The sequence below is a fragment of the Schistosoma mansoni genome, chromosome W (genome assembly GCF_000237925.1).
Source record: "Schistosoma mansoni strain Puerto Rico chromosome W, complete genome".
Classification (NCBI taxonomy): Eukaryota; Metazoa; Platyhelminthes; class Trematoda; order Strigeidida; family Schistosomatidae; genus Schistosoma; species Schistosoma mansoni.
The window spans coordinates 59267917-59286659 of record NC_031502.1 but is presented as its reverse complement, the minus strand read 5'-3'; the positions used below and the strand labels follow the sequence as shown (position 1 = coordinate 59286659).

The following is an 18743-nucleotide window of genomic DNA, read 5'->3' as shown; positions in this document are numbered from 1 at the left end:
GGCTGGGTAGAAGACCATTGGTCAGTCTGTGGCGCGCATATGTCCATAGTGTACGCTTTGCCTCAATATAGCCTTCTTTCGCAAGCATGGTAAGCAGAGATGGGAAGATTCAAACAAACAATACTGAATGAATTTATACTCCAACCAACTCTATCCTGAGCCTTCCTTTCTAACTCTATCCAACTTTTGTTCATTCTTCTTATGTCTGTCTCTGTTTCTCGGCCTAATGTGCTATTTGATCTACCTCTTCTCCTTTGGCCTTCGGGATACCATGTGAGTGCTTGTCTTGTGACGCAGTTGGCTGATTTCCTCAATGTATATCCTATACACTTCCAGCGCTTCTTCCTGATTTCTTCCTTCCGCTGGAATCTGGTTTGTTCATAGTTCGAAAGCTACACCACCTAATTTTATTTGAATGACCTAGTATTATCAATAATCTTCAAATAAAAATATTTCTTATTATATGACCACAATAACCTGAGCTAAATTACAGGGTTGGATGATTTTTTTATGAGAATACCCTCTCTGTATTGTAAAATCTCTCTTTGAATACACTTCATTGACCTTTGTTTAGAATTTTAATTCTTTTTTTTTTCAGGTCGTCTTCATTGTTATTCATATTTGTTGATTGTGTATGAATCGACTGCCTGATTTATAATACAATAACTTAATACACTAAATAACAAGGTAGGACAAGTCTTTGTTTTCTTTTTTCTCTCCTTTTTTTCTCTTTTTTCTTTTTTTTAAAAAAAGTTGTAATAGGTATATATGAATGCATTTCATTTCATAAAATTGTCTTTAATTGTATATTATATACATAAGAATTATGCTAATAAAGTTATTTTATTGGTTTATTCATTATTCAATATTTCCTTTTTGTTTTATTTATTTATGTGCATATATTGATTATTTATTTGTTGTTTTTGTTGTCATGGTTACTATTGCATTTTTTTTTGTAAAAAAAACACTCACTTGTTTACATTTATAATGAATCATTTTCTATTACTTTTTGAATATAATACACAAACTTCCTTACTTGTTGTGCTTCTTTTTTTGGTTTTTTTTCCCCACGGAATGGTCTTCATTTATAATATTTATGTTATTCTTCTGTTTGTGTATAAAATGTGATAAGAGTAATGTAAGTAATTGTGATTGACCACTAAGCATGAACTGATAGATACAACTTATTGACTATTTAATTATTGATTTGTAATTTTTGGAGTCACTGAGTGTAGACTGATTGTAATCATGTTGAATAAAATATCATCTAACTTTAATCTGGTTCTTTATAATTGGTCATTATTATGCCCTTGATCTGTTGACCCATTAGTCTTTGCTAAATATAGAGAGGGGGAATTATCTCGATTTAGTTTGGGGTTTTGATGTGATAGATTAATTAGTAAAACCTTGAAACTTACAGCTCATGAGTTGGATAAGAGAGTGATAAAAACTATCCAATCTGTTAGGTTGGCAAGCTAATAGAAAGAAAAAGATTTGCTTGGAGGTGTGCTGTGTCCCGATAACAATAGTGAATGGTAACTTTGACATCCATTCATGGACCAGTATTATGCATATACTTATTATCGTATAATGGCTAAATAACTAAACTATTCATACTCATGTTACCCTTATTATAAGCTTTATTTTGACCTATAGACTTGTTATAAACAATAAAGGATGCTCGTTATAACGCTTGGGGGGTTTCTAGTTATAACAGTCCTTTTACTTCTTACACGTATGTGGGACGCTAATTTACCTTAGACGAATATCTACACTAGATTCCCATCCAGCGTCTATTCTACAGGACTTCAACACAACTCAGATCAAGAACACGAGATTAGCCTGACTACAACGTCAATATATTTCCACACCAAAATCCGACACAAGGAACAGTCAATCATTAAGTGTCCATCAACAAGGAACAGTCAATACATAATAAGGATAGGGGAATATATATAACACATAACACCTGTCATCCTATCTAATGTCTGACTCATCAAGACAACCAATCACTGTCATTCTCGCCCACACATCAAGACTACTATTGTACGATTTACCATTCTTGAGTTATCCTCAGTCTATTGATTGCTGTTCCCCACATTCACAGCCACATTTGGCTAAATCTTGTACAAATGGTATTTTCTGTTTTATGGTACGATGTGGTCTGTTTGATTGGTAAATAAAACCAGTGTGTTTGACAAATAATAATTCATATCGCAGAGGCTGTTATTGGTTTTTTGAACTTAACTGGCTGGGCTAGGCAGAAGCAGGGCCGATAAGCACTCTAGACTGCTCGTACGGTTTTCGTGTGTCACTGTTCCAATCGATAACTCGCTGCCCTCTGATTGGCGGTCTTATCACGTCATACACTAACTGGGGATCCACTCGGCCACAAGATATAACAAGGAGTTGTCTGATTCATTCCCGATTCCGAATAAACTCAAAAAGGCACATGAATAAAGTATAGCTAACAGGAACACAACGTACAAGAACTGAGAAAAATACAATCATATCCAAAATAGAACACTAGAGTAAAAAATTGGAATCCAAAGATCACATTTAAAGTACAATAAATTTGAGATAGAAAAGAACGTAACATCAACCTACACATCAAAATAAAGTTTGTGACTCAATAAATAAAACAAGAATAAAATTAAGTGTCAGTACATTACAGATTTTTAATTAAGCTAGACGACGCGCGAAAAGTGTTATATCGATTGCCTGCGTGCCCTGTTATTATATTAACGTGCTGATTCCCGCCAATGAGAGAAGAGCGAATTATCGATCGGAGCAATGATACACAAGAGCTATATGAACAGTCTAGAGTACGTATCGGTCCTGCTATCCGCCTAGTCGAGCGAGTTAAGTCCAGAACACCAATAACAGCCTCTGCAATATGAATCATTATTCACAAGTATACTGGGTTTATATACCAAACAAACTGACCACATCCTACCATCAAATAGAAAATAACATTTGTACAAGATTTAGCCAAATGTGGCTGTGAATGTGGGGAATAGTAATCAATAGACTGGGGATAACTCAAGAATGGTAAATCGTATAATAATAGTCTATGGGTCAAAATAAAGCTTATAATAAGAGGGACACAAATATGAATAGTTTGGTTACTTAACAATTATATAATAGGAAATATACTTATTACATTGGTCCATAAATAGTCCTCAAAAGTTACCATCCACAATTCTCTTCGGGATACAACAAAAAGTAACTTTGGTTGTTTGTCATTGCTTCGTTATCTTTCTTTTCACATCATTCTTGTATCTGGTATGACATTTGTATAGAGTGTCGGCTGAGTATCAAGCCTAATGATGATATAATCTTGGTCATCAGTTGTATTATTGTATTACAGTAATTTAACGTTTCAAATAGAAAATAATTTTACTTTATCGTTATATCAACTTGATGAGGGTGAATTGAACAAATGAATCAGAGGTTGAATGTTGAACACTTCAGTCACAAGCATCCCATTCAGATCTAACCGTTTATTGTGTTACATTAAAAAAAGAAATTAAGCATGGCTAATCTCTTAGTAAATCATATTTCCACTCATCTTCAGTCTTAAATCGTTGAGGTAACTAACTTTTAGTCATCATACTAAAAGTTTGAAACTCATCATGACTATTTCGGTTTGAGATGCTAACCAGTATCAACAGTCCTTTTACTAAAAGTTGTACTACATAACCGAGTGTTTGACTTTCTGTTCGGTCACCCAATTGCATTATTAATTGTGTTTTACCAAACGTTACGTTAACTAAAACCATTACAGATAATCTAATTAAATATATTTCTACACTGATTGATTACTCTGTAGTGACCAATATGGTATTTGCCTAGTCTATAGTGATGATAAAGTTCTATCAATCGATTTGTAATGTTGTAGTGGGTTAGCTTCGAGACAATTATTTAGGCTTCGTGTATCGATCGCCCCGATAACCATTATTAAATAAGTCCCATGGGTGCATGAATTCAGGAGGCAATACGAAGCGCCAACCACAGCTTACTACTAAACACCACAGATCATTAAGCCACAAGCACACAAAACGAATTCGTTTAGAAAAGCTATCAAGCGCGCGAGCAAGTGAGGGAATACGCAGGCTAATGGACAGCCGAATCAATTAATAAGATTCAAGCACATACATATTCATGGGAAAGTGATGCGAAGCGGAGATTATCGTTAGAAAAGTAGAAAACAAAGCGAGACGGAGAAGGCGAATGAACCATCTTAGTTCTATAAAGCGTGACTCAATATTTATGACCATATAAATCTAGGCTGCAGACACGTGACGAATAGGGTAAGCAATACACACACATGCGCCCACGTAAAAATATTAAAAATTAAGTGGATAATTGACGGGTTTAAAATGTGACTCAAGAATAATGAAAAAAACTGCTCAGTCCGGAAGCTAGAATAACCCATATGTGCTTGATATAGTACCGGACAATACAATGTAATGATTAGTACTGCTGAGTTGATGTCATCTGGATTGCATTTTCATGATAGATAGTTAGAAGCAATCAGTAGGAAACCTTGTTCAACCTAAGTTTTGTGCCAGTTAATAGTTGTTAGCAGAACCTACCTGCAAATTGTGGAAGCTGTTGCCCCTCATGTGATTCAAACACCTCGTAAAGATTTACAGTATCATATGTTACCAATGAGCGATTCATTTTACAACAGACCTCTAGCTTAACTGTGATATTTACATGGGCTTATCACCACGTAGTGACTTGAGAATTTTTCTTATAGATAAAAGATTATTAGCTTTCTTTTTTAAAAGGGAGCAGTGAATTACTTCTTACTGCTTATTCATACAAAAATAATATTGTTATTTGAAGTAATGAAGGTATGATTAATGTAGCAGAATGACACTAAAAATAATTAACAGAAATGTAGAGTAACTATTCAGAAAATGCTCACGTGTCCGAATAATTTTCGTAAATCTTTATTACTATTTTAAGTAGTCAAATTAGTTAATTCAAAATTGTCAGGATGAGGACTCGTGGAGATAGTAGTAATTTTAATAGTTGAATTCATGAGTCGATCTGAGCTCGAACCCTGGGCCACTCACAGGACCTAATGTTCTGGGTTCAAGTCCCATGTGCGGGATCGTGGATATGCACTGCCGAGGAGTTTTATGTCAGGACGAAATGGCCGTACAGCGTTTCCACGTTTTTAATGATGGTCTACCTTAGATCGACTAATGAATCCAATTACTATAAATTAAAATTGCATGACTTTTGGTTTTCTGCAGTTCTATGGAAACAGTACAACGGTAAACATGTGTCTGTAAGGTTATATGTAAAGCTTTTTGAAGAGAATCACTTGTTTGTCTGTTTCAATAAACTATGAAGTTAATTATGTTATGATCTCAACTATTATTAGTTGAAATATATGCTTCACTTTCTCGAAAGTACTAAGAGAAGTTACTTTTATTTGCAAAAATTAAGACTCAAAATGAACAAATGGGTATCCCTTAATGGTTATTTCATTCTTATTATGGACTATGGACGTTATAAATATCTCTTGTGTTTAGGTATATTAATGGTAAAGCAAGATTTAACTGTAGCTTTTATTTACACGATATAACTTACAAATAATTTTCTCAGTCGCTTGATTCAAATTTATAATGTATGTAATACTGAAGAGTTATCTTTCCTACGCAGTTCTATCATCTGAGTAGTATAGTGATTCAATAGTGTTGTGAATCTAATAAAGGGATATTCAAGGTTTGGATAATTTAGAAAGTTTATTTGGTTTGAAAAGATTCCAGTTTGTATGGGGATGTGAAGATCGTTGGATTTCGTTGAAATCATAAATTGATCAACGTTAGACAACCATCAGACCCCTGGAAGCACCGGACATTTGTTCCATCATGGTATGGAACGACGTAGCTGTGTACATCCACGAACCTGCAAACAAAACTCCATGACCCTCAGTCTCACCTAACTTCTAGATCACTAAGAAAGGATCAAGTGGTGTACATGTCTAGCTATAATCATTCCATGATAATGCGCGAGACTGAAGACTCTGGGTTTAATTCCCGGTTCCAAGGTAGCAGGTGCTCATTGGTGAGTCATCTCATGCTAGAACGAAACGGCTATTCAGGACTTCAACAGTTTTAAAGGTTTCCGAACCTTGATCAGTTGGTGATTTCAATGAGATTTTAGTCTATAAAACATTTCCGATAGGATTATTAAGGTGTTCTCTAATGTTTTCAAGATGTATGTTGTAGTGCAGTGCTTCGTTTATCATTCACCTCGATAACCGTTATAATAACAAATCTTAACGGCGCATAATATCAGAAGGCAAAGGGAAGCGGTAACTACATTTTTATTGACAAACAACATAGACCAGAAAGCTGTGAGCACATGAGCAGATGTTAGCGAGCGAAGCATACATGACACGTATTGGAGGTAGCTGGTAAGCCAACTCGAGAGCGAAGCGAAAATAATGCGTATTGGAGATGGCGGGGAAGCCAACTCAATTTAAGCAAGCGTTAATCAACTTTTATAGTCAGACAAAAATGAATGACAGACATATGGTGAATAGGATACGAAGTGTGCACACATATACGCTCATATAAAAAGTAGTCAAGGTTAATAAGCGAATAATGAACAAGATCAAAATATGACCCATAATGGATAGGCGAATTGGCTTGGCCAGAAGCCAGAATAAAGTATATGGGCTTAACATATAAACTGATACTACAGTGTATGTTATTATCCACATTCTTTAATTCGATATTTTTGGTTTCTCATGTTTTAAAACTTTTTGTACTTTTGGAAATCATATCTTTTGTATATAATATATATTGTTTTCATTCTAGTAACCCTGTAGTGAACAATAACACGAGTGGGGACAATCGCGTGTATTTAAGCACTAATTACAGACTATCTCAGTAAAATTTGACAACCATACAGTAAACAGTTAATTTGCAAACTATCAATCAGTTGTCTCAATCTCGACTGTTCTTTCTGCAAATACCAGTCCATCGTCTCTGATTTCATTGTTCATGCATTTTCATACGGATTTCGTTTCGTTCCTGTTCTTCCCTTAACGATCTTCTGCCAAAATACATTCTATGCCTGACCATCACCATATACTACTTATGTGGATATAAGTAACCCACACCACAACCCTATATCTTGTCATAAGGAATTAGAGAGTCTATATCGACTCTTTCTAGTTTCTCATTGCTGAGGAAATGTGAATAAGGACTAAATAACTATCAAACATTGTTTGCCTTCTGCTAATTTTTCAGCTGAAATAATTTTGTATAAAATATTCAAATTTAATGATCTTTTTCCTAGAAATATTAAATTTATCATAGTTAAAATCATGAGTCAATTGAAGCTAGACCACCATGGAAAACCTGGAAGCATTGAACGGCCGTTTCGTCTTATTATGGGACTCCTCAGCAGTGCGCATCCATGATCCCGCACTCGCGAGATTTGAACCCAGGATCTACCAGTCTCGCGCCGGAGCACTTAACCGATAGACCACTGAGCTGGCTGGCATCCAGAGGTGTTAATATCTAACCTCAACCAATCCACGATGTTTGAGCAACCGTTTATCAATTGTCTTCAGGTTTTCCATGGTGGTCTAGCTTCAATTGACTCATGATTTCAACTATGAAAATACTGAAATATCCACAAAACCCCTTCTGATATATTAAATTTAACTTCATTTATTTATTATCATTAGCTTGATTTTATATTATATTTTTGGCATAATATAGAATTCTCAGCACAATGTATTTCAACAAGTTTCCATTTCTTACTTCTTCGTCAATCCTGATGACAAATATTGAGTAATCGCCAGTTAGAATTTAGTAGTCCAATCAATCGACATCTAAATAATGTACATTCTTTTCGCTGCATATTGCCAGCAACCACGATATATCTGATTGGGCCTTTTGAAACTTGTACAACGAAAAGTTATACACTTTTAAGAAAAGCACCTGAATAGGTTATACGATTAATAGCCATAATGATGTATTAGAACAAACAAAATTAGATAACTAGTTGAAATATCTAGATAGTAAGAACAGGTAGCCCAGATATTCAAGCAGGCCGCCTATATGTTCACTTTTCATACCATAAGTCAGTGAATTATGAACATTGTATGAAACTATTTATTTTATTCACTTAGTATTGTTTGTTTGAATCTTTCCATTGATGTTTAGGACTGCAACTGATCAGTCTCTAATTGGCATATGTGCATACTGAGCGTATTGCCTCGATATAGCCTAAATTCACAAATTCACAAGCGAAGGGTACTGGGTTCGAGTCCCAGAGTGAACATCAACTCTGAGATGTAGGTACATACAGCTGACGAGTCCCGAATAGGACGAAACGCGCGTCAATCTAAATTCCACTGTTAGCCACTACCCATCTTTGTTTACAATATTTATTTCATTGTTTATTACCCTTAAAATAATTGATTCCATTCAAGATAAAACAATCTGTAAATTAAATCTTTATGTAACTAGATAAAAAGATGTTGGTTAATCAATCGATTATATGGACTTTGGAAATATTCGTCGAATATTCAACTGAATCATTATTAAAAAAGTTGATCAGAAAAATTTCAGATCATAATAAATCAAAATAGTTCAAAGATTGAGATCAATTTGATATACATAGATTCTATAAATTCATAAATAAATTGTATTGCATCATTTACAAAAAGATTGATAATTAATTTACATCATCCAATTAAGATTCTAAGTAAGTAAGTCGATTCTGTTTATTTGTATTATCAAGGTGATTGATGATGAATAGATTTTTATAGTTGAATTCATGAGTCAATTGAAGCTAAATCAACATGGAAAAACTGGAAGCACTGGACGGCCGTTTCGTCCTATTACGGGATTCCTCAGTAGTGCGTACCCACGATCCCGCCACGCGAGATTCGAACCCATGATCTATCAGTCTAAATTCAGCTCTCTTTCATCAGTTTATGATAGATGTTGAGTCAGTATGAAATCGATCAGTAGAAACGATTGTAGTGACTTTGCTTCACTAATCAATCACTATGATAACCGTTATTATATAAAACTCAACGGTGCTTAAAATCAGAAAGGCGAAGAGAAGCGGCAACTACAGTTTATTAGCGGATAGATCAGATTCCAAAGCTATAAGTACATCAAGCAAAATTGAAGCAGAAAGGCGAATATGTATGTGTGAGAGCTAATACATAGGCAAATTAATAGTTATATCGAATAAGGATACAGCAAGGCAAAACAAAGGCTAATAATAGGATTTGGGTACATATATACACGGGGAGGAGGATGAAGGATTTAACCAAAATTAACCATAATCGAAATTGGTTGCAAAATAGTTGCTTTACCATATAAACGTAACAAATATTCAGAAAAAGAAATTCGAGTCTACCGACACAACAGTTATCCAATGAAAGGATATTAAACGGTTGATTCACTGGTCATAAGAAACAAGTTATTTCCTAAAGTAAACTTACACACTTGTATAATAGATGTTTGTCACAAAGATGAACATGGTTACAACTAATTTACAAACGTAATTCATGGTAAGATTTCGATGTCATAGGTAATCCACTAATATATCAAATTAAAACCTAATTATCTGGTCGAACTTCGGTCATACATTTCAGTGACTTAAGCTATACATAATTCATCTAGACATTGTAATGAATTAGGGTATGTGTTATTGGGGTATTTAAATCTGAGAAGATGCAGTATTATCGTATTTCCGAAGAAGGAAAAGAATGATGAAGAAAAATGTGTTTTTATCCAGAATGGGCTTTATGGAAGAAATAATTCAGAAAGGTATCTAGTATTGCATGAAATAAGTTGTACATTTTTATATATATACTCTTGAATGCGAGAATCTAACAAGTATCATAGGCTAGACAACATGATACATGTTACTACGTTTTGAGTTACATATGTAAATATCTTAGTCGTCCATTGTCACCCCGATAGTGGCATCAGAGCTTGAAGTCATTAACTTTTAATCTAAGCCATGTTGGTAGATGCAGACTACTTGGTTGGGGTCCGCGTGACCATCGTAACCAATGGTTGGAGACTCTAGGTGACATGGCTCAGAATCGATCACAATGGCGTAGGTGTAAACACTTTCTGTCTTCCCTTAAACCTTGAGATTAAAATTGCTTCGTATCTGTCTTCCTTCCTATACTATATCCTTATATACAACCTTTCTTTTTTATATTACGACTACTAAATTACCGACTTTTATGAATTCGTTGTTCATCTTGTTGTGCTAACGAGGTATGGCAACTTGGACCGATGTGTGTGCCTGGTCCCACGTTGTAGCTGACTGACCACAATAGTTAAAGTGAGGATATCATGGTTCAGTTAATTCTTTTATTGATTGGGATATTCTAGAGAGTAGCACGACTTGAATATCAAGTCAATATTAAGAGTTGAAGTAAAGACTTCATTTTGGATAGCCTCAAATATCTCATTTATGATAGGTGGATATATTATATTGAGCTCAAAAACTGAAGTTTTGTTATAACTCACCTGACGACAATCTTTTTTTTCAGAAGGGGGTTTTGTGGCGTAAGACTGGTAGGTCCTGGGTTTGAATCTCGCGAGGCGGGGTCGTGGATGCGCACTGTTGAGGAGTCCCACAATAGGACGAAACGGCCGTTCAGTGCTTCTAGGTATTCCATGGTGGTCTAGCTTCAACTGACTCATGATCTCAACTAGATAAAATCCTTTTTTTTACCCGACCATGGAATCCAAACTTTTTCTGTCAATAATCAAAATGTAATTATCATAATTACTGACTAGAATAAAGGGTTATGTTTTCGAAACGAATAAGATTAGTCACTACTTACATATAAGAACTTTGGTCCTAATTAGAGCGAATAGTTTCACAATATTTGGGCGCCGAGTTGATGTAAGATGTAAGATCTACGACTGTAAATTAATAGTTATTGGATTCTAATTCCCGACATAAGGCATGCGTCTAATTGATTGAGCCAATTTATTATGTCAAAAATATTTAGTAGTATATTGAATAACGTTCAAATTTATGTAAATTGTATAGTTGAAAGGTTATATGTAATACAGGTAAAAAGAGAAATCACAGCATGATAATGGGTTATTATATTCTATGATGATTATCTAATATATAAATATGTGTATGTATTCCCCTTACTGGTCGGATACTTACAGCAACAGTGTTTTATGGGAGAGGACAAACCAGGTTTCAGAAATTAGGAAAAGACATTAAGAGTGGGTAGGACACATTAAGGAAATCACCAATGTGAATTACAAGGCAATCCTTAACTTGGAATCCGGAAGGGAAGCGGAAAAGAGGAAGGCCAAAGAACACATTATGCCGGAAAATAGAAGCAGATATGAAAAGGATGAATAACAACTGGAAGGAACTGGAAAGGTTTGCCCAGGACAGAGCTGGATGGAGAATGCTGGTGTGCGGTCTATGCTACTCCACGAGGGGTAACAGGCGTAAGTAAGCAAGTATGTATTTCTCGTTTAGTCTAAATTCATTAGGACTACAAATTATCGTTCAGCTAATTCCTATATATAAAACCTATTATAACTCAGTTTTATGTCTTTTTTCTTTCTTTTAAAGTATTCACTAACAAAATGCTTAAGAATCAAGAATACCAAGCAAAAGAAAAGCAGTTTGACAAACAGTAAATACATACATTCCATATTACTATTTATATCATTAGTACTACTAATAATAATGATGGTATACATAATGAAGGAACAGATCGGAAACATTTTTACATCAAGGTAACATATTTTCAATATTCTAATATTGATCGGTTCATGATCTGAATAAAACTTTACTTGTGATTGGATAAGAAAAAGTAATAGAAATGGATATTATTGTCTTTCTATTTATTTTCTAGGTCCTTATTGTATTCCTTTCCCAAGTATTTATTTTGAATTTAGTATTCTACACCTTTTATTATATGTAAGTGTCATTTTAACCAAGGAGAAATGGAGCTCTTTAATTGTCAATTTGTTTTAGACCAGTATTAAATCAATGGATTGGACAACATATATGGTCGATGTATTTGTTATGGTAAGAATTACTAGGTCGTTTATTCAATCTTGTTATACTTTAAATAGAGTTATATTTATTGATAGACACTTTGATCATGATTTAGATCCATGGTGAACCTGATATGACAGAATCTAACAACAGTGAATGTTAAGTTTTCAACACAGTCTACCGTATGTACGTACTGTATGTATGTCCCATCCAATTCCAAAGTCTTTTCCTAATTTCCTTTTCAGCTGGAACCTGCTGGTTTGTCCTCTCCCATAAAACGCTGTTGTTGATAGTATCCGGCCACTGAATGTTGAGTATTTTGCGTAGACAACTGTTTATAAATACTTGTACCATCTTGACGATGGATGTAGTAGTTCTCCACGTTTCAGCTCAGTACAGTAGAACTGACTATGTTGACGTTCGTATTGAAGATTCTGACTTTGAAATTAGTTGACAGTTGTTTGGAGTTCCATATGTTCTTCAATTGTAGAAATGTTGCCCTTGCTTTGCCAATCCTGGTCTTTACATCTGCGTCAGATCCTCCTTGTTCATCGATTATGCAACTGACCAGATACGTGAATGTTTCTACATCTTCCAGAGTTTCCCCATCAAGTGTGATTGGGTTGTTGTTCTCCGTGTTGTATTTGAGAATATTTTTCCTTTGTGTATGTTGAGGCACATGGATTCAGAGGCTGCTGCCACATTAGTTGTCTTCATCTGTATTTGTTGATGTGTATGAGATAGAAGAGTTAGGTTATCTGTGAAGTCCAAATCGTCTAATTGATTCTGAGACGTCCATTGTATTTCCTGCTTCCCTTCAGATAACGATGCCTTCATAATCCAGTCAATCACCAGAAAAAAGAGAAAGGGGGAGAGTAGACAGCCTTGTCTGACTCCGCTCCTTACTGGAAATGCACTGTCAGCTGTCCTCGTTACATGACTTTGCACTGTAGTTCGTCGTATGAGTTCTGGATCATGTTGACAATCTTCTGAGGAACTTCATAGTGTCGAGGAAGTTTCCGTAATATTCTCTGGTCCACACTGTCAAACGCCTTCTCATAGTAAATGAACTTGATGTATAGTGATGAGTTCTACTCAATTGATTATTTGAATAGATGAAGTTAATTACTAATAAAAGTGTTATTATTCTAAATGAAAAGTAAATTTTTTCGAATGAAGATGAATGTGTGGAAAAGATTAATTGATCAGAATGGTGAAGAAATCAGCATTTCTTGTGCATGACAGTTATGTACTTTGGGTTAGTTAAATTCAATAGGATCAAATAGGTTGGTATCAAATATTGAGTCTCTATCGAAATATTTTCTCTGAAGTGTAATTTACTATCATAAACTCCTACTGAGAACATAAAATTCACCAAAAATCGCTGATAGATCTTACCGTCGAGTACCACCTAGCACTAAACCCAATATCCACAGTCTTCTATTAATTGACAACATGAAAACATATCGCGATGCTTACTAATATGAACTAGCGATCACACTCTAAATTGATCAATATGATTAGATCATTGCTAAGTAAAAGAGGATGTGACATTAGTTACTACTCAGTAATCAATTTCTACAATGATTTATTCATATTAATAACTGAAAATCCGTATTGTTCTAGTTCATGATTTAGTGTTTGTGAATTATTGTCATGTTTGAAAAACTGAACAACATCAATACTTCTAATTCTTCAGTATTTTGTTTTTGTTCTGTCTACACGAGAAAAAATGTAATTATTTAACGTCCCTCTCAATATCGATTATCGGGTCAACTACCTCAACACAATATTTACTTGAAAGCAATCGGTACGATCTACCAGTATATTCTTTGGTAGCTCTACTTAACGTTATAACGTGTGAGTGCCTGCGTGCCCTGTTTACATATGAGTGATAAGACCGCCAATCAGAGATCAGTGATTTTATCGATCAGAGCAATGATACACGAAAAAACCATATGAGCAGTCTTGAGTACTACTCGGTCCTGCTTTCCGTCTAGACCAGACAGCTAAGTCCAGAACATTAATAATAGCCTCTGCAATATGAATCATTATTCTCAAACATACTGGGTTTATATACCAAACAAACTGACCACATTGTACCATAAAATGGAAAATAACATTTGTACAAGATTCAGCCAAATGTGGCTGTAAATAAGGGGAACAGTAATTAATGGAATAGGGGTAACTCAAGAATGGTAAGTCGTATAATAATAGTCTATGGGTCAAAATAAAGCTTATAATAAGAAGGACAGGAATATGGATACTTTAGTTATTTAACAATTATACAATAGGAAATATACATATCACATTGGTCCATAAATACTCCTCAAAGTTACCATTCATAATTCTCCACGGGATACAACACTTAGTACTTAAACTTTTGAATGATAAGTTTAGAAAACTTACTATTGTCTGAAAATTAGCAATACTCAATAAAGTGAATGTTGCTGATTGTTAACATCTCTCATTAAATACAGTTGATTAAGTAGAATTGGATTGATTGAATTCTCCTAACAAATTGATCATTCGTAATGATGCCTTAATTGAATCCATTTTGTTATTTTTGGTTCAACTATCTGGACATGTGGATAATATGTCAGGATATTTGAACATACGAATCCGATTCATTTATAATAAATAAGTTTGCTAACGCTTAACACAGTCATGAGAATTGAGAAAATAAACAATGAGCAGAAACTTTTTATTAAAGAGTGAATGGTTATAGACATTATTCATGCATATGTATATAATGGTAGAGTGATCTAGATAAAAGAAAATTACGTAGTGAGTAATCATATCTAGGTGAGTAGCTTGGTGAATTTAATCTGCCCATAATTTCGTCTCTCACTTCTATGTAATTTTAAGACAAAATTTGAATTGTCTAGCATAATCCGACGTATCATCTGTGTACCTTTCTGAAAATTGCTCTCTGGATTTAGTAAATGTAACGATATGTTATATTTGTTTTCAATTGTTCTTTAACTGATAACTATTTCAATAGTTAAGATCATGTGTCGATTGAAGCTAGATCACCATGGAAAACCTGGAAGCACTGGACGGCCGTTTCATCCAATTGTACTTCCAGCTTTTCCATGGTGGTCTAGCTTCAGTTGAGACATGAACTCAACTATTGAAATTACTATAATATTCACAAAACCCCTTCTGATAACTATTGGTTCGTTTATCCAAGTTAAGTCTTATTTCAGCTACTAGACGATCAGTTTAGTTTCAATGTTTCATATCTTATATATTAAATACAGTATAATGCCAACATTGATTATCTGAACATTGCTTATCAATTTTAGCTTACTAAATGGTTATAATGCAGTTATTCTTTTAAAAATTCCGAATATAGAACGATTCTTCCCTCTCAATGTAATTATATTGAGTGTTTTTGTAAGTTTACATTTATTATTATTGAAATAAAAGTTTATTTTCAATTATAAAGCCTCTTATTTATATTTCAATAGTTGAGATCATGAGTCAGTTAAAGCTAGACCACCATGGAAAACCTGGAAACACTGGAAGGCCGTTTCGTCCTACTGTAGGACTCCTCAGCAGTGCGAATCCACGATCCCGCCTCGCGAAATTAGAACCTAGGACCTATCAGTCTCGCGCGTGAACGCTTGACCTGTAGACCACTGAGCTGGTTGGCATTCAACGGTGTTAATGTCTAGCTTGAACGGATCCATGAAATTGAGCGACACATCCACCATTGTCTTCAAAGAGTTGCTATCTCACAACAGACCCGGTTGAATTCCACTGATCACTACTTCTCACTAGAAGTCCAGGAAATACCTCTTGATGCCAGTCAATAAACTCATGAACTCAACTATTAAAATCACCATAATATCCACAAAAACCCCTTCTGATCTTATTTATGTGTCGAAGTGATTTGTCTTTGTTTCTCTCTACCATATTTCATTTTATTTGAATAATTTAGATGTGATTAACTGTTACTTTAGTAAGTGGGTAAAACTAATATCTTGAGTAAATACACAATCTATTGATGCTTTCCATAAATATAATTTTAAGTGGTTTCTAACACAGATTAACAACTGTTTTACCATAGAATTTAACTCTTCAATTGTGTGAACTCATAATCATTTCAGAGATTGAAACCAGGAGCTTCAAGTTTCGTAGTTAGAGCTTAACCTTTTGAGTCATTATGTTGAAATTAAATGATCCATTTTTATAGTTTCAATTAATCAAAAATTTAAATTTAAATCTGTTTATGATGATTATCTCGGTTCCAACATTTATATAAACAGAAGGGGTTTTGTGGAGATTTCAGTATTTTTCAAAGTTGAAATCATGAATCAATTGAAGCTAGACCACTATGGAAAACCTGGAAACACTGGACGGCCGTTTATTTAGTTAGATCCAATCATTTAAGAATAAATATAGTGTAATAAGTTTCCAACTATTAAACCATATAATCATAATAAGATTAACAGATAAACAGATAAAATTCAGGTCAGTAAAGCAACGGCAAGAAAAACAATCTGCTGATAGATAATCGGTAACTAAAATGAGTTCGTATGCCATTTGTTGTTTTAGGATTCTGGAGTCCATGTCTCACAATGGTATGATACCATGGTTTTCTAGATGCTGTAGAAAACCTATGTATACACACCGACTCAGTTCAATCACCCTGCGTCTACTCACATCTCCGGCACATGAAGGAGATGGGTAGGACTTTCCTGGTAAAGGCTATAAACTGTTGACCGTATGAGGTAATTTCGAAAGTGAGAGTAGACTATCCCAAACCTTAGACCTGTCAAGGCGTTTGTGGAAGGTGTATATTATATCCATCAGGTGAATGACAACTATTATGACTCAATAGCCTGGCGACGATCATTGTATTCAAGCTCTGCTGGTGAAATTCCAATCACACCTAAGGTACATCCGACCAACAAATCTCAAATAAGATAAGAATAGTGACCGGTCGTCTAATGCTGACCACTGTACAGACAATAAAGTTTATTCAAAACATTCTAATTATATATAACCCATTTTATGCAATTCATTCTATTTCTTTTTTTTTCTTCTTCTTCACGAAAAACGATTTTAGACAATCTTCCATTCATCCATTGTGGTCAATATTACATATCAAAATGGTGCAGTTGATGATGCTATTTCATTTATTATTGTTCTAATAACATCAATGATCCTATTTGTCATTACAACAAAATATTCCTATGATATAACAGTCTTTTTCTATCAGTATTTCTTTGTATTTGTAGTGCCACTATTATTTACACCAATCTTTATCTTAATATTTACTTTTGTTGGATTTGAAATAGTAAGTGTATCAGTAATTTTATGAATATATATATATATATATATATATATATATATATATATATATATATGTCAATCGGGTGAATATATCACTTCTACAAACAGGCCAATCCTGATTCAAGAAGCTTAGTGATAATGCTTCTGACTGATTCCAAGTACTTTGAGACCAAAGTACACAAGCAGTATTAGTTCCTTGAAGTTTCCTGGTATATTTGACTGATAAGCAATGTCTAAAGCAATATAGTAGTTTAAGAGTTTTTAACTTCGACTATTTTTCATGAAGACCCTAAGAAACAGAAAGATAACTGTATTATTGGGTTTTAGTAATCAATTATTATTATCATCTTGTATTGGTTGTTTAAATCTTCCAATTAATGTTGAGGATTGCAGTTGTTCAGTCTCTTATTGGCATATGTGCATCCTGAGCGGATCTCATTGATGTTGTCATTAAATCACAAGTATTCTAAGCGGAGATGGATGATAGTTAGCAGTGGAATGCAGGACGTACGTTTCGTCCCATTTGAGACTCGCCAACTGGATGAGCCTAAATCCCATAGTTAATGTTCACTTCTGGACTTCAACCTAGTGTTGTTCGCTAAAAACGTCATCTCATTGTCCACCTAGCTACTAAATCCAAATAGCCACTAGATTGTGCAATAGAGTGAAGTTTTAATTTGTTTTCTATTGGTTGTTTGAATCTCCCCATTGATGTTTAGGTCTGCAATTGAACTCAGTAGCTGAGTGAATAACGCGATGGTGTTTGAAGTAAACAATGCTGCGTTCGAGTCCCAAAGTGAATAATTAGAATAATTAGAAATATTCCATAAAAAAACTTTTGTAAAGACAAAATCTTCCATTTTAATTCATAACTCTTTACTCATTTTTCTTTTTAAATTATAACAGCTAACAAGTAAATTGTTCATAGTGTTCACTTTTATACACTTTCAATTTGTAAGTTACATTGATTTAATTCATGATTTAAGATTTTTGTTCATTTATATAACATTCTTAGCTTAAAGATGCCAAAATGACTGAGGTTAGACTTATGGTTGCTTGCTACTACGTCTCATATCAATACGAAAGGAACATCCAGGCTTTCAATTTAATTTCACTTAGTATTGTTTGTTTGAATCTTTCCACTGATGTTTTAGAACTGCAACTGATCAGTCTCTAAATGGCATATGTGCATACTGAGCGTATTGCCTCAATATAGCCTAAATTCACAAGCATGGTAAGCAAAGATGGATAGTGGCTAGCAGTGGAATCCAGAACGCGCGTTTCATCCTATTTCGCCGAGTGGATATCGCGATGGCGTTTGAAGCGAAAGGTACTGGGTTCGAGTCCCAGAGTGAATATCAACTCTGAGATGCAGGTATATC

General features: G+C 34.4%; 1 protein-coding gene and 1 non-coding gene across 2 annotated transcripts; both read left to right on the top strand.

Moving 5' to 3' along the window:
* Positions 1-12073: 12073 nt before the first annotated feature.
* Smp_204320 (uncharacterized protein) lies at positions 12074-18381 on the top strand (the record flags this gene model as incomplete). Its single annotated transcript, XM_018790335.1, has 4 exons — positions 12074-12087; positions 15366-15456; positions 17135-17365; positions 18268-18381. 4 exons carry the CDS (start codon positions 12074-12076, stop codon positions 18379-18381), a joined length of 450 nt encoding a protein of 149 aa, XP_018655689.1.
* Positions 18382-18647: 266 nt separating this feature from the next.
* Positions 18648-18717, top strand: Smp_tRNA_00689_Pseudo_TTG.1.1. The gene has a single exon. It is a non-coding gene (tRNA).
* The last annotated feature ends 26 nt before the right edge of the window (positions 18718-18743 follow it).